The sequence below is a fragment of the Oncorhynchus gorbuscha genome, linkage group LG21 (assembly GCF_021184085.1).
Source record: "Oncorhynchus gorbuscha isolate QuinsamMale2020 ecotype Even-year linkage group LG21, OgorEven_v1.0, whole genome shotgun sequence".
NCBI lineage: Eukaryota > Metazoa > Chordata > Actinopteri > Salmoniformes > Salmonidae > Oncorhynchus > Oncorhynchus gorbuscha.
In genome coordinates, this window is record NC_060193.1 from 41,124,753 (window position 1) to 41,148,707 (window position 23,955).

The following is a 23,955-nucleotide window of genomic DNA, read 5'->3' on the forward strand; positions in this document are numbered from 1 at the left end:
CACGCAAGGTCCCCCTGCTCAAGCCAGCACATGTCCAGGCCCGTCTGAAGTTTGCCAATGACCATCTGGATGATCCAGAGGTGGAATGGGAGAAGGTCATGTGGTCTGATGAGACAAAAGTAGAGCTTTTTGGTCTAAACTCCACTCGCCGTGTTTGGAGGAAGAAGAAGGATGAGTACAACCCCAAGAACACCATCCCAACCGTGAAGCATGGAGGTGGAAACATAATTCTTTGGGGATGCTTTTCTGCAAAGGGGACAGGACAACTGCACCGTATTGAGGGGAGGATGGATGGGGCCATGTATCGTGAGATCTTGGCCAGCAACCTCCTTCCCTCAGTAAGAGCATTGAAGATGGGTTGTGGCTGGTCCTTCCAGCATGACAACGACCCGAAACACAGCCAGGGCAACTAAGGAGTGGCTCCATAAGAAGCATCTCAAGGAGTGGCCTAGCCTGGAGTGGCCTAGCCAGTCTCCAGACCTGAACCCAATAGAAAATCTTTGAGGGAGCTGAAAGTCCGTATTGCCCAGCGACAGTCCCGAAACCTGAAGGATCTAGATAAGGTCTATATGGAGGAGTGGGCCAAAATCCCTGCTGCAGTGTGTGCAAACCTGGTCAAGAACTACAGGAAACATATGATCTCTGTAATTGAAAACAAAGGTTTCTGTAACAAATATTAAGTTCTGCTTTTCTGGTGTATCAAATACTTATGTCATGCGATAAAATGAAAATTAATTACTTAAAAATCATGCAATGTGATTTTCTGGATTTTTGTTTGAGATTCCGTCTCTCACAGTTGAAGTGTACCTATTATTTAAAAAATTACAGACCTCTACATGCTTTGTAAGTTGGAAAACCTGCAAAATCGGCAGTGTATCAAATACTTATTCTCCCCACTGTACATATTTATACACATACATATATATATATATATATTTATGTGTATATACATATATATAGACATATATATTCACATATATATACATTTATACTGTAATTTGGATGATATACTGTACATTTATACTGTAATTTGGACACACCTACTCATTCAAGGGTTTTTCTTTATTTTGACTATTTTCTACATTGTAGAATAATAGTGAAGACATCAAAACTATGAAATAACACTGAACAAATGTCTTCACTTTTATTTTAAAATGTAGAAAATATTAACAATAAAGAAAAACCCTTGAATAAGTAGGTATGTCCAAACTTTTGACTGGTAGTATGTATATATAAAGTATGTAAAAAAAGCAACCAAAAAGTATGAAGTTGAATACGGTTTTGTAAGCAGGAAAATTGAAGAGGAAAAACACTTAAAAGTTCAAATATTTATGTTGAAGGGTAGGGGCCTCAGCCCCTAATGGGCACGCTAATGTTAATGGCTTGCAATCCATCATGACTACCTGCTATACTCAGATTCCATATGCCCATATACAGAATGATTACAGTAGCTCATGTCTTGATACCATTGTCAGATATTCTTGTAGGGCATGTCAAAATTGGCATTTTCAGCAACAGCATTGTAGTATTTAGGCATCTCCACAGAGACCCCACTATCCACATGGTAAAGGTTGTCCTCTGGTATGTCAGTCAGCACATTGTATGGATTTTCCTCACACAGAGCGCTGATCTGATCATACTTCTCTTGTAGAGGAGAGGTGATCTGCGAGGCCAGGAAAGGGTATTGATGAGAATCAATCAGGTGCTGTGGGGGAGAAGAACTGTCAGTCAATCAACCATCCAATGAATGGATGGATGAATGGGTGGGTGAATAGATGGATGGATTGATTAATTAATTGAACACAGACCCACACAGATGTGCACCAAGTACGCAGGGGTGCACATATGCACCCTTGCATACACACACACGTGCGCACACACACACACACACACACACACACACACACACACACACACACACACACACACACACACACACACACACACACACACACACACACACACACACGCACACACACAGTACCTGTTTCAAATGCTCAGGCAGCTTAACCTTGGGATGGAGAAACCTTTTCCCTTTGTAGATGACCCAGGGGACTAGGAGTAGTAGTGGAAAAGCCACAGCTACCGTCACCAAACTGACTACCAGGCCCTCAGACAACCTTCGCTCCCCATCTAAAGCACAGACACAGGTGGACACCAGTTAGAACGACCCTCAGAAACTGAACTGATGGCACAGATCATTTAAATTTCTGTTTTGCTGAGGCAGTTTTACGTTCCATTTGCAACAAGGAACACAAATGCTCTTTGGTATCATCAAATTATGAAGGGTGGGGAAAAAAAGTGGAAGAAAGGGGGGAAGGGTGTGCGTGAGGGAGAAGGGAGAAGTGGTGGAGGAGGTGGAGAGCTCACCTGTGGTTGTGTTGTTTGTGGTGCTCATCACACACGCAGCCTTGCTGTACTGCCCCGTATTGTTGTGCGGCATTGGTATGTACACCTGGACCTGAACGCAGTATCTGGTGTTGGGCTCCAGTGGCTTCAGCTTAACACGTTGCTGAGTCATCACCTCTCTCTCAGACACCTGTGATAACACATGGAGTGAGTGAGTGAGTGAGTGAGTGAGTGAGTGAGTGGTGAGTGAGTGAGTGAATGGTGGGTGAGTGAGTGAGTGAATGGTGGGTGAGTGAGTGAGTGAGTGAGTGAGTGAGGGGTGGTGTGTGGGTGGGTGAGAGAAATACTGGGAGTATGTGTGTGTTTGTGTGTTTGTATATACACTCACTGTTTAAACATTAGGAATAACTGCTGTTTCCATGACATAGACTGAAAAGGTGAATTTAGGTGAAAGCTATTATCCCATTTCAATCAGTGTAGAAGAAGGGAAGGATTTTCAAGAAGGATTTGTTAGCCTTGAGACAATTGAGGCATGGATTGCATACATTGAATTCAGAAAGTATTCAGACCCCTTCCCTATTTCTAAATCTTATTCTAAAATGTATTTTTTTTTAAACATACAGTTGAGGTCGGATGTTTATATACACCTTAGCCAAAAACATTTAAACTAATTTTTTCACAATTCCTGACATTTAATCCAAGTAAAAATCCCCTGTTCTAGGTCAGTTAGGATCACCACTTCATTTTAAGAATGTGAAATGTCAGAATAATAGTAGAGAGAATGATTTACTTCAGCTTTTATTTCTTTCAAGATTTACATACACTCAATTGGTATTTGGTAGCATTGCCTTTAACTTGTTTAACTTGGGTCAAACGTTCGGGGTAGCCTTCCACAAGCTTCCCACAATAAATTCGGGGAGTTTTGGCCCTACAGAGCTGCTGTAACTGAGTCAGGTTTGTTGGACTCCTTGCTCACACACGCTTTTTCAGGTCTGCCCACACATTTTCTATCGAATTGAGTTCAGTGCTTTGTGATGACCACTCCAACACCTTGACTTTGTTGTCCTTAAGCCATTTTACCACAACTTTGGAAGTATGCCTGGAGTCATTGTCCATTTGGAAGACCCATTGGCGACCAAGCTTTAACTTCCTGACTGATGTCTTGAGATGTTGCTTCAATATATCCACATAATTTTGCTGCCTCATGATGCCATTCATTTTGTAAAGTGCACCGGTCCCTCCTGCAGCAAAAGCACCCCCACAACATGATGCTGCCACCCCTGTACTTCACCGTTGGGATGGTGTTCTTCGGCTTGCAAGCATAACAATGGTCATTATGGTCAAACAGTTCTGTTTTTGTTTCATCAGACCAGAGGACATCTCTCCAAAAAGTACGATCTTTGTCCCCATGTGCAGTTGCAAGCCGTAGTTTTTTTATGGTGGTTTTGGAGCAGTTGCTTCTTCCTCACTGAGTGGCCTTTCAGGTTCTGTCGATATAGGACTCGTGTGACACTGGATACAGATACTTTTGTACCTTTCCTCCATCATCTTCACAAGGTCCTTTAATGTTGTTCTGGGATTGATTTGCGCTTTTTGCCTCAAAGTACGTTAATCTCTAGGAGACAGACCGTGTTTCCTGAGCGGTATGAAGGCTGCATGGTTGCATGGTGTTTAAACTTGAGTACTATTGTTTGTACAGATGAACGTGGTACCTTCAGGCATTTGGAAATTGCTCCCAAGGATGAAGGTAATTATTTTGATTTTCCCATGGTGTTCAGCAAAGAGGCACTGAGTTTGAAGGGAAGCATGAAATACATCCACAGGTACACCTCCAGTTGACTCAAATTATGTCAATTAGCCTATCAGAAGCCTATAAAGCCATTATATAATTGTGGGGAATTTTCCAAGCTGTTTCAAGGCACTTTCAACTTAGTCTATGTAAACTTCTAACCCAATGGAATTGTGATACAGTGAATTATAACTGAAATAATCTGTCTGTAAACAACAATTGTTGGAAAAAAATACTTGTGTCATGCACAAAGTAGATGTCCTAACTGACTTGGCAAAACTATAGTTTGTTAACAAGAGATTTGTGTAGTGGTTCAAACACGAGTTTTAATAACTCCAACCTAAGTGTATGTAAACTTCCGACTTCACTGTACATCCTCATCCATCTTCACACAATACAATATTTCACACAATAAAGGTGAAATAAATAAATACCCCATAATGACAAAGAAAAAACACGTTTTTAGAAATGTTTGCAAATGTATACATTTTTAAAAACAGAAATAACTTCTTTACTTAAGTATTCAGACCTTTTGCTATGAGACTCGAAATTGATCATCATGATACCATTGGTCATCCTTCAGATGTTGCTACAACTTGATTGGAGTCCACTTGTGGTAAATTCAATTGATTGGACATTATTTGGAAACCTGTCTATGTAAGGTCCCACTGTTGACAGTGCATGTCAGAGTAAAAAGCAAGCCATGAGGTTGAAGGAGGTTGAGGTTGAAGGAATTGAAGGTCCCGAAGATCAGTGGCCTCCATCATTCTTAAATGGAAGAAGTTTGAAATCACCAAGACTCTTTCTAGAACTGGCCACCTAGCCAACTGAGAAATCGGGGGAGAAGGGCCATAGTCAGGGAGATGGCCAATAACCTTATGGGCACTCTGACAAAGCTCCAGAGTTCCTCTGTGGAGATGGGAGAACATTCCAAAAAGACAGCCTCCTTTGTCAGAACCCTACCAAACAGGTCTTTATGGTAGAGTGACCAGACGGAAGCCACTCCTCAGTAAAAGGCACATGAAAGCCCATTTGGAGTTTGCCAAAAGACAACTAAAGGACTCTCAGACCATAAGAAACAAAATTCTCTGGACTGGTGAAACCAAGATTAAACTATTTGGCCTGAATGCCAAACGTCACGTCTGGAAGAAACCTGGCACTATCCCTACAGTGAAGCATGGTGGTGGCATCATCATGTTTTTCAGTGGCAGGGACTGGGAGACTAGTCAGGATCGAGGGAAAGATGAACAGAGCAAAGAACAGAGAGATCCTTGATGAAAACCTTCTCCAGTGCACTCAGGACCTCAGACTGGGGTGATGGTTCACCTTCCAACAGGACAATGACACTAAGCACACAGACAAAACAACACAGAAGTGGCTTTTGGACAAGTCTCTTAATGTCTTTGAGTGGCCCAGCCAGAGCCTGGACTTGAACATATCTGGAGAGACTAGAAAATAGCTGTGCAGCGACGCTCCCCATCCAACCTGACAGAGCTTGGAAGGATCTGTAGAGAAGAATGGGAGAAACTCCCATTCTCCCGTAACATCATACCCAAGAAGACTCAAGGCAGTCATTTCTGCCAAAGGTGCTTCAACAAAGTACTGAGAAAAGGGTCAAAATTCTTATGTAAATGCGATATTTGCATTTTTCATTCCTAACAACCTGTTTTTGCGTTGTCTTTATGGGGTTGTGTGTGTAGATTGACAATAAACATTTTAATCAATTTTAGAATAAGTCTGTAACGTAACAAAATTTGGAAAAGGTCAAGGTGTCTGAATAAAAAAAATATGCCATTTAGCAGACGCTTTTATCCAAAGCGACTTACAGTCATGTGTGCATACATTCTACGTATGGGTGGTCCCGGGAATCGAACCCACTACCCTGGCGTTACAAGCGCCACCAACTGAGCTACAGAATGCACTGTAGCTTCTAAATGAAAGGTGAAAAGGTAGTTTTAAACCTTGAGACAATTAAGACATGGATTGTGTAAGTGTGCGTTCAGAGCTTGAATGGGCAAGACATCAGATTTAAGTGCCTTTGAACGGGGTATGGTTCTAGGTGCCAGGCACACCGGTTTGAGTGTCAAGAACTGCAACGCTACTGGGTTTTTCATGCTCAACAGTTTCCTGTGTGTATCAAGAATGTTCCACCGCCCAAAGGACATCCAACCAACTTGACACAACCGTGGGATGCATTGGAGTCAACATGAGCCAGCATCCCTGTGGAACACTTTCGACACCTTGTAGAGTCCATGTCCCGACGAATGCAGGCTGTTCTGAGGGCAAAAGGGGGTGTGATAGTAGGAAGGTATTTTGTACACTCAATGTAAATAGTATATGTGTGTGTGTTTGTGTGTGTGTTTGACTGTCATATGTTTCTCTTACATCCTTCTTGTCAGTCTTCTTCCAGTATCTGATATTGTATTCCACTTTGCTGTAGGCTTCTTTCAGTGATGAGATCTTTAGCACCGGATTCTGAATGTTCACCTCCACAGCTCCTATAGCTCCTCCCTTGGTGACCAAGGTTACGTTTGGAGGACCAATTACGGCTGAGGAGACACAATACAGGAAGTTAAAGATAGGATGTCAAGAATGAGAGAGCTACAATGAACAATGTCACCAAAGTGCATGTTGGTACTCACTTCCTTTCTTAAGAGAGAAGTTTGGGGTTTCCGCCCAACTGGAGGTATTTCCCTCTAACTCTATCCTCACTCTGAATTGATAATTTCCATGGCAACTGGGAAGTTTACCGAAGTCACACCTGTGCTCTTTGGTGGCTTTACATACGGTGTAGAAGAAGGCAGTTGAAGGCATTCTGAGTATCAGACATTAACAAGAGGTTAACATTTTAATTGCATTTTTTTGTGGCATCGATGTGTAATAACAGTGTCTTTATGTTGCTTTACTATTAAGTAGAGAGGAGAAAACACACAGCTGATTTGGCAAGGTATTCCACAATAACACTTGTTAATGAATGTCAAAAAAAGTAGCTACAAACTCAATAGCTCTGATGCAATTGATTCATTCGACAGGAAATCCTCTTCATTCTCTTAATTTCTCAGTGTTATGTTACGACCTGTTTTATAAAAATCCCCAAAGTTTTTTTTTTTTTGCAGGTGTGTGCGTCTTGTTCTCTTCCAGAAAAGATGGAACCTTTTTTAGTTCCTATACTGTATGTATGGTCATATCAATGCCCTATCATTGTTCACAACTTCCCCTCTCAGTGAAGTTCCTCATGCAGGTTTAGAATCTTAATTCGAGCCAGTTTGCTAAAGCAGGAAAATAATCCTGCAGCAACAGTACATTTGAATTATTAAGTGGATGTATAATTATTATTATTTTCTTATAGGGGTTGTTAGGGCAATCAAGTCTGACATTTTAAACCTTGAATACACTGAGAAAATTCTCAGGCACAAAAGAGTGATCAAATTAAGATCCTACATCTGTATAACCACAGACATAATGGTACTGATACACTCACACTATGGCAAAATTTCAACATGTCAATGAAGTGCATTGCCCTATTCCCTGTACGATAGATATGGCGAAAGAGATTTCTCCTTATCAATTCTTTGTCCACAGCTCAAATTGACCATAAATATCACAGTAGCCACTAGCCAGGGAGCACAAACTATTTAACAATGTTGAATAATTCAACCACGCCATATTACACTCTTGAATAATGCAACAATCCACAAGAATGTGGAGACAGTGAAAGTTAGCAGCTTACTCCTGCTAACTAACAACATGATTCATGATCAAGTAATGTTAACGAATTGTTAATAAACATATTAATATAAATGTACAGTAAAGTATTATAACTTTGTTATTCACAGTTGAAGTCGTAAGATCACATACACTTAGGTTGGAGTCATTAAAACTCGTTTTTCAACCACTCCACAAATTCCCTGTTATTAACAAACTAAAGTTTTGGCAAGTCGGTTAGGATATCTACTTTGTGCGTGACCAGTATTTTTCCAACAATTGTTTACAGACAGATTATATCACCTATCATTCATCGAATCACAATTCCAGTGAGTCAGAAGTTTACATACACTAAGTTGACTGTGCCTTTAAACAGCTTGGAACGTTTCATAAAATTATTTAATTTCTTTAGTAGCTTCTGATTGGCTAATTGACATCATTTGAGTCAATTGGAGGTGTACCTATGGATGTACAGTGCCTTGCGAAAGTATTCGGCCCCCTTGAACTTTGCGACCTTTTGCCACATTTCAGGCTTCAAACATAAAGATATAAAACTGTATATTTTTGTGAAGAAACAACAACAAGTGGGACACAATCATGAAGTGGAACGACATTTATTGGATATTTCAAACTTTTTTAACAAATCAAAAACTGAAAAATTGGGCGTGCAAAATTATTCAGCCCCTTTACTTTCAGTGCAGCAAACTCTCTCCAGAAGTTCAGTGAGGATCTCTGAATGATCCAATGTTGACCTAAAAGACTAATGATGATAAATACAATCCACCTGTGTGTAATCAAGTCTCCGTATAAATGCACCTGCACTGTGATAGTCTCAGAGGTCCGTTAAAAGCGCAGAGGGCATCATGAAGAACAAGGAACACACCAGGCAGGTCCGATATACTGTTGTGAAGAACTTTAAAGCTGGATTTGGATACAAAAATATTTCCCAAGCTTTAAACATCCCAAGGAGCACTGTGCAAGCGATAATATTGAAATGGAAGGAGTATCAGACCACTGCAAATCTACCAAGAACTGGCCGTCCTTCTAAACTTTCAGCTCATACAAGGAGAAGACTGATCAAAGATGCAGCCAAGAGGCCCATGATCACTCTGGATGAACTGCAGAGATCTACAGCTGAGGTGGGAGACTCTGTCCATAGGACAACAATCAGTCGTATATTGCACAAATCTGGCTTGTGGCAAGAAGAAAGCCATTTCTTAAAGATATCCATAAAAAGTGTTGTTTAAAGTTTGCCACAAGCCACCTGGGAGACACACCAAACATGTGGAAGAAGGTGCTCTGGTCAGATGAAACCAAAATTGAACTTTATGGCAACAATGCAAAACGTTATGTTTGGCGTAAAAGCAACACCCTGAACACACCATCCCCACTGTCAAACATGGTGGTGGCAGCATCATGGTTTGGGCCTGCTTTTATTCAGCAGGGACAGGGAAGATGGTTCAAATTGATGGGAAGATGGATGGAGCCAAATACAGGACCGTTCTGGAAAAAAACCTGATGGAGATTTGTCTTCCAACAAGACAATGATCCAAAACATAAAGCAAAATCTACAATGGAATGGTTCAAAAATAAACATATCCAGGTGTTAGAATGGCCAAGTCAAAGTCCAGACCTGAGTCCAATCGAGAATATGTGGAAAGAACTGAAAACTGCTGTTCACAAATGCTCTCCATCCAACCTCACTGAGCTCGAGCTGTTTTGCAAGGAGGAATGGGAAAAATGTCAGTCTCTCGATGTGCAAAACTGATAGAGACATACCCCAAGCGACTTACAGCTGTAATCGCAGCAAAAGGTGGCGCTACAAAGTATTAACTTAAGGGGGCTGAATAATTTTGCATGCCCAATTTTTCAGTTTTTGATTTGTTAAAAAAGTTTGAAATATCCAATAAATGTCGTTCCACTTCATGATTGTGTCCCACTTGTTGTTGATTCTTCACAAAAATATACAGTTTTATATCTTTACGTTTGAAGCCTGAAATGTGGCAAAAGGTCGCAAAGTTCAAGGGGGCCGAATACTTTCGCAAGGCACTGTATTTCAAGGCCAACCTTCAAACTCAGTGGCTCTTCGCTTGACATTATGGGAAAATTAAAAAAAAGTCAGCCAAAACCTCTGAAAAAAATTATAGACCTCCACAAGTCTGGTTCATCCTTGGGAGCAATTTCAAATGCCTGAAGGTACCACGTTCATCTGTACAAACAATAGTACGCAAGTATAAACACCATGGGACCATGCAGCCGTCATACCGCTCAGTAAGGAGACGGGTTCTGTCTCCTAGAGATGAATGTATTTTGGTGCGAAAAGTGCAAATCTATCACAGAACAACAGCAACGGACCTTGTGAAGATGCAGGAGGAAACAACTAAAAAGTATCTATATCCACAGTAAAACAGTCCTTTATCGACATAATCTGAAAGGCAACTCAGCAAGGAAGAAGCCACTGCTCCAAAACCGCGATAAAAAAGCCAGACTACGGTTTGCAACTGCACATGGGAACAAAGATCTTACTTTTTGCAGAATTGTCTTCTGGTCAGATGAAACAAAATTAGAACTGTTTGGCCATAATGACCATTGTTATGTTTGGAGGTAAAAGGGGCAGGCTTGCAAGCCGAAGACACCATCCCAACCATGAAGCATGAGGATACCAGCATCATGTTGTGGGGGTGCTTTGCTGCAGGAGGGACTGGTGCAATTCACAAAATAGATGGCATCATGAGTCGGGAAAATGATGTGGATATATTGAAGCAACAGCTCAAGATATCAGTCAGGAAGTTAAAGCTTGGTTGCAAATGGGTTTTCCAAATGGACAATGACCCCAAGCATACTTCCAAAGTTGTGGCAAAATGGCTTAAGGACAACAAAGTCAAGGCATTGGAGTGGTCATCACAAGCCCTGTCTAAAAGCTGTCAGAAAATGTGTGGGCAGACCTGAAAAAGCGTGTGTGAGCAAGGAGTCCTACAAACTTGACTCAGTTACACCAGCTCTGTCAGTCTCAGTCAGGAGGAATGGGCCAAAATTCACACAACTTATTGTGGAAAGCTTGTGGAAGGATACCCAAAATGTTTGTGTCATGCAGGTGATAGAGGACCCAAAAGCGACTTAACAGAAACAGAGTTTATTCAAATCCAAACAGGGAATAACAGAAATCCTCTAGTCTGTAGAGGGGAATAACAAGAGAAGCGGCCACAGACTGCAGGTCGCTTCGGGTAGGCGCAGGCCGTAGTAGACAGAGACACCTGCTCACACGCAGCATCTGATGAAGGCAAAAAACACGACAGGACAGGGCGAAACACAATCACAGCATGGTGAATACAAAACAAGGAACCGACGGGACAGGAACGGAACACAAAGGAATAAATAGGGACTCTAATCAGGGGAAAGGATCGGGAACAGGTGTGGGAAGACTAAATGATGATTAGGGGGAATAGGAACAGCTGGGAGCAGGAACGGAACGATAGAGAGAAGAGAGAGCGAGAGAGTGAGAGAGGGAGGGGGGAGAGAGAAGGATAGAAAGAGGGAAAGAACCTAATAAGACCAGCAGAGGGAAACGAATAGAATGGGGAGCACAGGGACAAGACAAGATAATAAATGACAAACATGACAGTTTGACCCAAGTTAAACAATTTAAAGGCAATGCTACCAACTACTAATTGAGTGTATGTAAACTTCTGACCCACTGGGAATGCGTTGAAATAAATAAAAGCTGAAATAAATAATTCTCTCAACTATTATTCTGACATTTCACATTCTTATAATAAAGTGGTGATCCTAACTGACCTAAAACAGGGATTATTTTACTAGGGTTAAATGTCAGGAATTGTGAAAAAACGGAGTATAAATGTATTTGGCTAAGGTGTATGTCAACTTCCGACTTCTACTGTATATAGGCTACACAGCTAGGTAATGTTATCTACATAGCTTAACAAAGTAATTTCTGTATCCTCACGTAAACGTGCTGGCTGTAGCTGGTTTCGGTGAACCAAAGCTATATAGGAGCTCTTAGGCTTACACTATCTACCATATTAAAGTTACACTAGAACAAAACAGGCTTCATTGTATCAATATCATGGAAATCAAAAGCAAATTGCAATTGAAAACATTGATGAATCCCTCAGAGGGTGCAATTGCATCCAGCAATTCTTGACGTTCCTGAATATAGTCATTCCTGCATCTGCAGGAACCCCTCTTTATACTTCTCTTGGGACATTTTTAATTTAGGACAGGTAGGAGGCAGGGGCGGTCCAGTACAGTAGGTGGCATTAATGCACAATAACGTTGAATTGCAGACGCCGACAAACCCCACAGAACTACAAAACATTGCTATGCTATTACAATTTCTACTGTAATAGTGTTGGCTCGACGAGACATTTCTGTTTACGCTGCCTTTGTCATGTTTTGTCATTGATTATCATGCCTTGTCCCTGTTCTTCTCCTTCTATTCGTTTCCCTCTGCTGGTCTTATTAGGTTCTTTCCCTCTTTCTATCCCTCTCTCTCCCCCTCCCTCTCTCACTCTCCCGCTCTCTCTTCTCTCTATCGTTCCGTTCCTGCTCCCAGCTGTTCCTATTCCCCTAATCAATCATTTAGTCTTCCCACACCTGTTCCCGATCCTTTTCCCTGATTAGAGTCCCTATTTCTCTCCTTGTTATTCGTTTCTGCCCTGTCGGTTCCTTGTCAAGAATTCACCGTGCTGTGTTTGTGTATCGCCCTGTCGTGTCGTGTTTTCCTCAGATGCTGCGTGGTGAGCAGGTGTCTGAGTCTGTTTGGTTCAAGTGCCTTCCCGAGGCAACCTGCTGTTCACCTGCTGTTCAAGATCGAGTCTCCAGTTTGTCCTCGTCTTTTCGAGTGAAAGTTGTGTTTTTTGATTGTATTTACTTTACTGGATTAAAGACTCTGTTTTCGCCAAGTCGCTTTTGGGTCCTCTTTCACCAGCATGACAGAAGGAACCGACCAAGGAATGGACCCAGCGACTTCAGACGCTCGTTACACTGCCGTCGAGATCCAAGGAGCCATGCTCGGCAGACACGAGCAGGAATTGTCTGCTGCTCGCCATGCCGTGGAGAACCTGGCCGCTCAGGTTTCCGACCTCTCTGGACAGTTCCAGAGTCTTCGTCTCGTGCCACCTGTTACTTCCTGGCCTGCCGAGCCTCCAGAACCTAGGGTTAATAACCCACCTTGCTACTCCGGGCAGCCCACTGAGTGCCGCTCCTTTCTCACGCAGTGTGAGATTGTGTTCTCTCTCCAACCCAACACATACTCTAGAGAGAGAGCTCGGGTTGCTTACGTCATTTCACTCCTTACTGGCCGGGCTCGAGAATGGGGCACAGCTATCTGGGAGGCAAGGGCTGATTGCTCTAACAAGTACCAGAACTTTAAAGAGGAGATGATTCGGGTTTTTGACCGTTCAGTTTTTGGTAGGGAGGCTTCTAGGGCCCTGGCTTCCCTATGCCAAGGTGAACGGTCCATAACGGATTATTCTATTGAGTTTCGCACTCTTGCTGCCTCTAGTGAGTGGAACGAGCCGGCGCTGCTCGCTCGTTTTCTGGAGGGACTCCACGCAGTGGTTAAGGATGAGATTCTCTCCCGGGAGGTTCCTTCAGATGTGGACTCTGATTGCTCTCGCCATCCGCATAGAACGACGGGTAGATCTTCGTCACCGGGCTCGTGGAAGAGAGCTCGCATCAACGGTGTTTCCCTGCTCCGCATCGCAACCATCTCCCTCCTCTGGCTCAGAGACTGAGCCCATGCAGCTGGGAGGGATTCGCATCTCGACTAAGGAGAGGGAACGGAGGATCACCAACCGCCTGTGCCTCTATTGCGGAGTTGCTGGACATTTTGTTAATTCATGTCCAGTAAAAGCCAGAGCTCATCTGTAAGCGGAGGGCTACAGGTGAGCGCAACTACTCAAGTCTCTCCATCAAAATCCTGTACTACTTTGTCGGTCCATCTACGCTGGACCGGTTCGGGTGCTACATGTAGTGCCTTGATAGACTCTGGGGCTGAGGGTTGTTTCATGGACGAAGCATGGGTTCGGAAACATGACATTCCTTTCAGAGAGTTAGAGAAGCCTACGCCCATGTTCGCCTTAGATGGTAGTCATCTTCCCAGTATCAGATTTGAGACACTACCTTTAACCCTCACAGTATCTGGTAACCACAGTGAGACTATTTCTTTTTGATTTTTCGTTCACCGTTTACACCTGTTGTTTTGGGTCATCCCTGGCTAGTATGTCATAATCCTTCTATTAATTGGTCTAGTAATTCTATCCTATCCTGGAACGTTTCTTGTCATGTGAAGTGTTTAATGTCTGCCATCCCTCCCGTTTCTTCTGTCCCTACTTCTCAGAGGAACCTGGCGATTTGACAGGAGTGCCGGAGGAATATCATGATCTGCGCACGGTCTTCAGTCGGTCCCGAGCCAACTCCCTTCCTCCTCACCGGTCGTATGATTGTAGTATTGATCTCCTTCCGGGGACCACTCCTCCTCGGGGTAGACTATACTCTCTGTCGGCTCCCGAACGTAAGGCTCTCGAGGATTATTTGTCTGTGTCTCTTGACGCCGGTACCATAGTGCCTTCTTCCTCTCCGGCCGGGGCGGGGTTCTTTTTGTTAAGAAGAAGGACGGTACTCTGCGCCCCTGCGTGGATTATCGAGGGCTGAATGACATAACGGTTAAGAATCGTTATCCGCTTCCCCTTATGTCATCAGCCTTCGAGATTCTGCAGGGAGCCAGGTGCTTTACTAAGTTGGACCTTCGTAACGCTTACCATCTCGTGCGCATCAGAGAGGGGGACGAGTGGAAAACGGCGTTTAACACTCCGTTAGGGCATTTTGAGTACCGGGTTCTGCCGTTTGGTCTCGCCAATGCGCCAGCTGTTTTTCAGGCATTAGTTAATGATGTTCTGAGAGACATGCTGAACATCTTTGTTTTTGTCTATCTTGACGATATCCTGATTTTTTCTCCGTCACTCGAGATTCATGTTCAGCACGTTCGACGTGTTCTACAGCGCCTTTTAGAGAATTGTCTCTACGTAAAGGCTGAGAAGTGCTCTTTTCATGTCTCCTCCGTTACTTTTCTCGGTTCCGTTATTTCCGCTGAAGGCATTCAGATGGATTCCGCTAAGGTCCAAGCTGTCAGTGATTGGCCCGTTCCAAGGTCACGTGTCGAGTTGCAGCGCTTTTTAGGTTTCGCTAATTTCTATCGGCGTTTCATTCGTAATTTCGGTCAAGTTGCTGCCCCTCTCACAGCTCTTACTTCTGTCAAGACGTGTTTTAAGTGGTCCGGTTCCGCCCAGGGAGCTTTTGATCTTCTAAAAGAACGTTTTACGTCCGCTCCTATCCTCGTTACTCCTGACGTCACTAGACAATTCATTGTCGAGGTTGACGCTTCAGAGGTAGGCGTGGGAGCCATTCTATCCCAGCGCTTCCAGTCTGACGATAAGGTTCATCCTTGCGCTTATTTTTCTCATCGCCTGTCGCCATCTGAGCGCAACTATGATGTGGGTAACCGTGAACTGCTCGCCATCCGCTTAGCCCTAGGCGAATGGCGACAGTGGTTGGAGGGGGCGACCGTTCCTTTTGTCGTTTGGACAGACCATAAGAACCTTGAGTACATCCGTCTGTTTAGTTCTTCTGTGGCTTCTACTGATCCCGAGGGGATTCTTCCTTATGGGCGTGTTGTCGGGTTAACAGTCTGGGGAATTGAAAGACAGGTTAAGCAAGCACTCACGCACACTGCGTCGCCGCGCGCTTGTCCTAGTAACCTCCTTTTCGTTCCTGTTTCCACTCGTCTGGCTGTTCTTCAGTGGGCTCACTCTGCCAAGTTAGCTGGTCATCCCGGTGTTCGAGGCACTCTTGCGTCTATTCGCCAGCGCTTTTGGTGGCCGACTCAGGAGCGTGACACGCGCCGTTTCGTGGCTGCTTGTTCGGACTGCGCGCAGACTAAGTCGGGTAACTCTCCTCCTGCCGGTCGTCTCAGACCGCTCCCCATTCCTTCTCGACCATGGTCTCACATCGCCCTAGACTTCATTACCGGTCTGCCTTTGTCTGCGGGGAAGACTGTGATTCTTACGGTTGTCGATAGGTTCTCTAAGGCGGCACATTTCATTCCCCTCGCTAAACTTCCTTCCGCTAAGGAGACGGCACAAATCATTATCGAGAATGTATTCAGAATTCATGGCCTCCCGTTAGACGCCGTTTCAGACAGAGGCCCGCAATTCACGTCACAGTTTTGGAGGGAGTTCTGTCGTTTGATTGGTGCGTCCGTCAGTCTCTCTTCCGGGTTTCATCCCCAGTCTAACGGTCAAGCAGAGAGGGCCAATCAGACGATTGGTCGCATACTACGCAGCCTTTCTTTCAGAAACCCTGCGTCTTGGGCAGAACAGCTCCCTGGGCAGAATACGCTCACAATTCGCTTCCTTCGTCTGCTACCGGGTTATCTCCGTTTCAGAGTAGTCTGGGTTACCAGCCTCCTCTGTTCTCATCCCAGCTTGCCGAGTCCAGCGTTCCCTCCGCTCAAGCGTTTGTCCAACGTTGTGAGCGCACCTGGAGGAGGGTGAGGTCTGCACTTTGCCGTTACAGGGCACAGACTGTGAGAGCCGCCAATAAACGCAGGATTAAGAGTCCAAGGTATTGTTGCGGCCAGAGAGTGTGGCTTTCCACTCGCAACCTTCCTCTTACGACAGCTTCTCGTAAGTTGACTCCGCGGTTCATTGGTCCGTTCCGTGTCTCCCAGGTCGTCAATCCTGTCGCTGTGCGATTGCTTCTTCCGCGACATCTTCGTCGCGTCCATCCTGTCTTCCATGTCTCCTGTGTCAAGCCCTTTCTTCGCACTCCCGTTCGTCTTCCCTCCCCCCTCCCGTCCTTGTCGAGCGCACCTATTTACAAGGTACATAAGATCATGGACATGCGTTCTCGGGGACGGGGTCACCAATACTTAGTGGATTGGGAGGGTTACGGTCCTGAGGAGAGGAGTTGGGTTCCGTCTCGGGACGTGCTGGACCGTTCACTCATTGATGATTTCCTCCGTTGCCGCCAGGATTCCTCCTCGAGTGCGCCAGGAGGCGCTCGGTGAGTGGGGGGGTACTGTCATGTTTTGTCATTTATTATCACGTCTTGTCCCTGTGCTGCGTGGTGAGCAGGTGTCTGAGTCTGTCTGGTTCAAGTGCCTTCCCGAGGCAACCTGCTGTTCACCTGCTGTTCAAGATCGAGTCTCCAGTTTGTCCTCGTCATTTCGAGTGAAAGTTGTGTTTTTTTGATTGTATTTACTTTACTGGATTAAAGACTCTGTTTTCGCCAAGTCGCTTTTGGGTCCTCTTTCACCAGCATGACAGCCTTGCTTACAGGGGGGCAACTATCGTGAGTGTCATGCCCTACCTCCAGACGTAATGGTCGAGACAAGTTCGCAAGTATACATTGCAGTATATTGTCATGGAAATTCTAATCAAATAATGAGGGGAGACCAGATCAATCACCAATTAGGATATTACTTTATTCGAAATGTATTAATAACTTTCATGAATTATTGCAATAATGAAGCTTGTCAATGAACCAACCGTAGGTGATTCGTTGAGAGCCCAACGAGCGAATTTGTGAAACATCCTTTTATAGCAAAGTACATCCTCTTGAATGTTCATGACAAACAACAGATGTATGGAATGGGTCAAAAGGTTAGTATTTGTATGAAAGATACTAATAATTCACAACAGACAGTATCTGTTGAAAAGACTGTTCTCATTATGTAGAATTCAGGGTCTGGCCCCTAAAACAAAATTCCTCTCACAATTATCCATACTGGAGCCATCTCCACCCTGGTACCTCAGTACAGAAACACAAACTCATGCTATGGAATGCAGTTTGTTAGGTTTATCACTCAAGGCATCGTAAATCTTCTGTCAGCATTAAGCCCCCAGAGGTCCCTTCTCAGATGAGAATGAGAGTGTTCTTTGAACCCCCTATTCCAGCCTTTCTTTAGGTATGGGTCGCGGACCTGTTAATGGTGGGTCGCAATGTGTTAGAGTATATTCATAATTATTTCAAAGTAAATGTTATTTCATTAATTGCTGGAATTGATTTGGCAAAGTTCATCTGTCCTCTCCAGTTGCGTTTCACCTGATCTTTTTTCTGCAGTTTTCACTCTGTGACACACAATGCAGCGCTGTCGTTCAGCAGCAGATGATGCCCTGTCAGCCACTAACTTGTCATTCCCGCTCGCCATCACTCACCGCCATCATCAAATGGACTCATGCTAGCCACAAGTTCTGACTGAGCTCAATTGTCATGAAATACAAATACAGGGATGAGTTTCTCTCTCGTTCACACAAACTTTGAGAAATAACGAGGAGTGCCCACAATGTGTTTTGTGTGGGGAAGTGCTTAATGTTAGTATTGAGTCTCAAAACCATCAACTGAATAAAATGACACGTCCTGACCAAACAGGTGTAATGTAGTTCGTCTGTTGTTTGAAGAAAGTCAGACCGAAATGAAAAATAATGCGGTACATGAAATAACTGAAAATACAAAAACAACAAACGAGTGAAACTAATACAGCCTATCTGGTGACTAACACTAAGACAGGTACAAACACCCACGAAATACAACGCGCACTCAGGCTGCCTAAATACGGTTCCCAATCCGAGACAACGAGAATCAGCTGACTCCAATTAGGAATCGCCTCAGGCAGCCAAGCCTAACTAGACACACCCCTAATAATACACACTCCCAATTACATTTACATTTACATTTAAGTCATTTAGCAGACGCTCTTATCCAGAGCGACTTACAAATTGGTGCATTCACCTTATGACATCCAGTGGAACAGCCACTTTACAATAGTGCATCTAAATATTTTAAGGGGGGGGGGGTGAGAAGGATTACTTTATCCTATCCTAGGTATTCCTTAAAGAGGTGGGGTTTCAGGTGTCTCCGGAAGGTGGTGATTGACTCCGCTGTCCTGGCGTCGTGAGGGAGTTTGTTCCACCATTGGGGAGCCAGAGCAGCGAACAGTTTTGACTGGGCTGAGCGGGAACTGTACTTCCTCAGTGGTAGGGAGGCGAGCAGGCCAGAGGTGGATGAACGCAGTGCCCTTATTTGGGTGTAGGGCCAATTAATACAAACCCCAATACGAAATACAACATATAAACCCATGTCACACCCTGGCCTAACCCCCCCCTAAGGTGCGGACTCCGGGACGCACCTCGAGAGCATATGGAGGGTCCGGGTGGGCGTCTGTCCATGGTGGCGGTTCTGGCTCGGGACGTGGACCCCACTCCATAAATGTCCTAGTTCCTCCCCTTCGCGTCCTAGGATAATCCACCTTCTCCGCCGACCATGGCCTAATAGTCCTCACCCTGATCCCCACATAACTGAGGGGCAGCTCGGGACCGAGGGGCAGCTCGGGACAGAGGGGATGCTCGGGACAGAGGGGCAGCTCGGGACCGAGGGGCAATTCGGGACAGAGGGGCAGCTCGGGACAGAGGGGCAGCTCGGGACAGAGGGGCAGCTCGGGACAGAGGAGCAGCTCGGGACAGAAGAACAGCTCGGGACAGAGGGGCAGCTCGGGACAGAGGGGCATCTCGGGACAGAGGGGCATCTCGGGACAGAGGGGCAGCCCGGGACCGAAGCAGCCCAGTACTGAGGGGAAGCCCGGTACTGAGAGGGAGCCCAGTACAGAGAGGAAGCCTAGTACTGAAAGGAAGCTCAGTACTGAGAGGAAGCTCAGGCAGGTAGTAGGCTCCGGTAAATCCTGGCTGGCTGGTGGACCTGGATGATTCAGGTTGTCTGGCCGATCTAGAAGATCTTGGCAGACTGGCACTTCTGGCGGATCCTGGCAGACTGGTGACGCTGGGCCGACTGGCGGCGCTGGGCAGACAGGAGACTCCGGCAGCGCAGGAGAGGAGAAAGGCTCTGGCTGAGCTGAACAGGCGGGAGACTCCAACAGTGCAGGAGAGGAGAAAAGCTCTGGCTGCGCTGAACAGGCGAGGCGCACTGGACGCGCTGGGCCGACTGGTAGCACTGGTGGCGCTGGACAGACAGGAGACTCCGGCAGCGCAGGAGAGGAGAAAAGCTCTGGCTGCACTGAACAGGCGAGGCGCACTGGACGCGCTGGGCCGACTGGGAGCACTGGCGGCGCTGGGCAGACAGGAGACTCCGGCAGCGCAGGAGAGGAGAAAGGCTCTGGCTGCGCTGAACAGGCGGGAGACTCCAACAGTGCAGGAGGGGAGAAAAGCACTGGCTGCGCTGAACAGGCGAGGCGCACTGGAGGCCTGGTGCGTGGTGCTGGAACTGGTGGTACTGGTGCGAGGACACGCACAGGAAGCCTGGTGCGGGGAGCTGCTACCGGAGGACTGGTGTGTGGAGGTGGCACAGGATGGGCTAGACCGTGAAGACGTACTGGAGATCTTGAGAGCAGTGTAGGCACAGGACGTGCAAGGCTAGGGATGTGCACAGGAGGCCTGGTGCGTGAGGCTGGCACCAACTTCACCAGCTGACTAACACGCACCTCAGGTTGAGTATAGAGCGCTAACTCAGGTGCTATTAAATCCCCGACACGATCCGTCGGACGAATATTATATCTATAGCACCAAGCTAGCAACTCCCTCATTACTCTCCACTCCACTTTCCCCATTAACTCCTTCACAGTCTCTGCTTCGCTCACCTCTAACACTGGCTCTGGTTCAGGTCTCCTCCTTGGCTCCTCACGATGAACAAGGAGAGTTGGCTCAGGTTTATCTCCTGACTCAGCCATACTCTCCCTAAGCCCCCCCAATAAATTTTTTGGGGTGACTTTCCGGTTTCCAACCGCGTCGCCGTGCTGCCTCCTCATACTTGCGCTTTCCCCGTTACCTTCGGTTCTCGCTCTGTATAACCGTGCTTTCCTTTTCGATTCCATATGTGTATAGCCCTCTTCGCATTGCTGTAGGGAATCCCAGGCGGGCTCCTGCACTCGCTCTGGGTCGGCCGCCCACCTGTCGATTTCTTCCCACGTCGTATAATCCCTGCTTCTGCCGTCCATAACGTCCTCCTTTAGATCCTGCCAGTTCACACGCTGCTCGGTCTGTGAATGGTGGGCGATTCTGTAACGTAGTTCGTCTGTTGTTTGAAGAAAGTCAGACCGAAATGCAGCGTGTAGGTTATGACTTTTAATGAAAAATAATGCGGTACATGAAATAACTGAAAATACAAAAACAACAAACGAGTGAAACTAATACAGCCTATCTGGTGACTAACACTAAGACAGGTACAAACACCCACGAAATACAACGCGCACTCAGGCTGCCTAAATACGGTTCCCAATCCGAGACAACGAGAATCAGCTGACTCCAATTAGGAATCGCCTCAGGCAGCCAAGCCTAACTAGACACACCCCTAATAATACACACTCCCAATTAATACAAACCCCAATACGAAATACAACATATAAACCCATGTCACACCCTGGCCTACCAAACATATAACAAAAACACAAGATACAATGACCAAGGCGTGACAACAGGAGGGAGTTCATTCAGAACAGAGCATCATGCTTCAGGAAGCAGTGCTTTGACAGTGGAAAAGTAAGTCAGCTAGCAAGGCATTGTTGTCATTTTATAACAGGCGATAAGCAGAAATAACAGAGTACTAACTCTAATAGTAGTAGATGTGAGTTTCTCTTTCAAACATTCCCGTGGCCTTGTAAGGTACACAAATAATAGCTAACATTAGCCAAAGGAAAAAAAGCTAGCTAGTTACTGATGGTGCAACCCTTAGTAACAGTACAGATGAATATGAAAAATGATCAAGCCTACTGTACATCTTACTGTAGAAATGATTGTTGAAAACTAGTCTAGGTTGGAACTGTTGCTGTTAAAATACAAGTAATAATTAGTATTCTAAACTGGAATAAACTGATTGAAGTAAGATGCTTTTTGAGGCAAACACAGTTCTGGGTTGCTCATCTACAGCAGGAAGCGGCCTCCTGCCTGACTGAGAAAGCAGTAGAGGTTCTGGTCCAGTTTGGCACCACATACCTATGTGAGTCAGGGTTCTCAACTCTGACATACTTAAAAAACAGATACAGAAACGGTCTCATTGCTGAGTTTGACCTCAGTGTTGCACTGTAAAAAACTGAGTCCAGAATAGACATGCTTTTTTGAAAACTTCAACCAGCCACACACCTCTCATTAGGACTGTGTGTGTGAGTTTTCTGATCTACATCTGTGTGATGTGATCAAATCAAATGTATTTGTCACGTACACATGGTTAGCAGATGTTAATGCGAGTGTAGCGAAATGCTTGTCAATCAGTTCAGAAGAAAATAATGTACTGTATTTCAAACAGCAACAGTTCCAACCTTGATTTTCTTTCAACAATAATTTCTACAGTAAGATGTACAGTAGGCCTGATAATTTAGCATCTGTAGGGTTAGGGTTGCCCTATGAAAAAGCATGTGTGTGCATTCTGTTCCTCATCTGTGTGATGTGATCAATCAGTTTATTCCAGTTCAGAATGAAAATGATTTATTGTATTTTAACTGCAACAGTTCCAACCTAGACAGATATCTAAGAGTGTTTTTAATGGGGGAGAATTAACATGAATATACATTTATATGAAAATGTAATTTAATTGTTATTTGTTTTTGTCTATATTGAATTTGTTTTAAGCATAAGTGCAATTAAATGTACCGATATTTACATATAGTTGCATATTTTCCTAAGCTTGTCCCAGGGACGCAACATTTCTAATTTGGGTCCCAGGCTGAACAAGTTTAAGAATCTCTGCCCTATTCTGTTGCATAAAACAACCATTTGATGCAATTACAGTATTATTACATAATCGTGCAATTTTGCTCTCACAGTATGTGTAGCTGAGGATATTTTTGCTAAAAATGCTAGTAAGTGTGAACAACCTCTAAGTATGATGTCAAAGACAAAACACTTAAACCAGAAGTATTTGTGTGTCATAAAAATGTATGATCTTAACTGGAGCCAGTCTCCTACAGTAGGAAAATAATCCTGCAGCAAAATAAAATGTGAATTATTATGTCCATTAAAATGAATGGAATCTTTGAGCAGTTGATCATTTTTGTAAGGGAAAATCAAATTAAGATCCTACATCTATATATGTGTGTATTTTGTTCTTCGGTTTGGTCTGATAAAAGATCTCGTCCAGTATAGTCCAAGAATGGATGTACCAGTCTAAATGCCTCTGAGACACTGCAGGAGGAAAATTGCATCCAGAATGAGCAATACTTTTTAGTGTGTGTGTGTGCGTGTGCGTGTGCGTGTGCGTGTGTCTCACCTGTATTCAGCTGTGTAGGTAAGGTTTTTCAGTGAAGTAAGGGGAGCGTCCCACTTAACTATGGCATCCATGTTGTAAGAGACCACCTCAACGTGTTGTGGTTGAGGCAGAAGTGACTCCGCTATAGAATGAAAGAAACAAACACTCAGTTGACTACCAGAATTAGACTGAGACAGAAAGACACTCTTCAGATGCAAGAGACCAGTGAGATGAAATAACACTCAAATACTAGAGTCAGACCTGGGTCAAATACTGTCAAGTACTTTGTCTGATTGATTTAGCTTGCCACAAAGGAATCAAAAGTTACAAAGGCGTCAAAAGGAATCCAAAGTTAAACAGTGACACTGCAGCAGTCATATTACTGTATCTAGGCTACAGTAAGTTGAGGCCTGAAAACACAAACCTGAAATGAATCGAAATCCCAGAGTGATAAGAAGATAAAATGCCATCACATTGTTCTGTGGTGAGTTCCAATTGTAACAACAGCTTTTAGTAACACTGGATAAGAGTGCCTGCTAAATGTGCACAATGTCAAAATGTAAGGGGAAGAAACTGATAACTGCTCTTTTTATGGGCGGGCATAGTGAAGAAAGAAGAACAATCTTATTTCCTCATTGGCACTGAGACAGTTGCCCTAGCCCAAATGATGTATTATCATTGTGGAGGCCACTGATTTTGACATATCATTATTATATCAGGTATCAGTGGGCTTCCAAACAATTAATTATCATCCGAAAGTACATACGTTTCTCACATGCTCCACAGTGTAACGGATGCGAAACTGCTAGCGTAGTTAGCGGTGGTACGCGCTAAATAGCGTT

The 23,955-nt window shown here is 44.6% G+C and overlaps 1 protein-coding gene across 1 annotated transcript; it reads right to left on the minus strand.

The window, feature by feature from the left end:
• Nucleotides 1–1,134: 1,134 nt before the first annotated feature.
• LOC124007657 (interleukin-10 receptor subunit beta-like) lies at nucleotides 1,135–23,665 on the minus strand. Its single transcript, XM_046318324.1, has 7 exons — nucleotides 23,538–23,665; nucleotides 23,135–23,255; nucleotides 6,781–6,953; nucleotides 6,524–6,687; nucleotides 2,371–2,539; nucleotides 1,985–2,133; nucleotides 1,135–1,705 (listed from the first exon to the last, which is right to left on the minus strand). Exons 1-7 carry the CDS (start codon nucleotides 23,581–23,583, stop codon nucleotides 1,472–1,474), a joined length of 1,056 nt encoding a protein of 351 aa, XP_046174280.1. The 5' UTR covers nucleotides 23,584–23,665; the 3' UTR covers nucleotides 1,135–1,471.
• Between the last annotated feature and the right edge of the window lie 290 nt (nucleotides 23,666–23,955).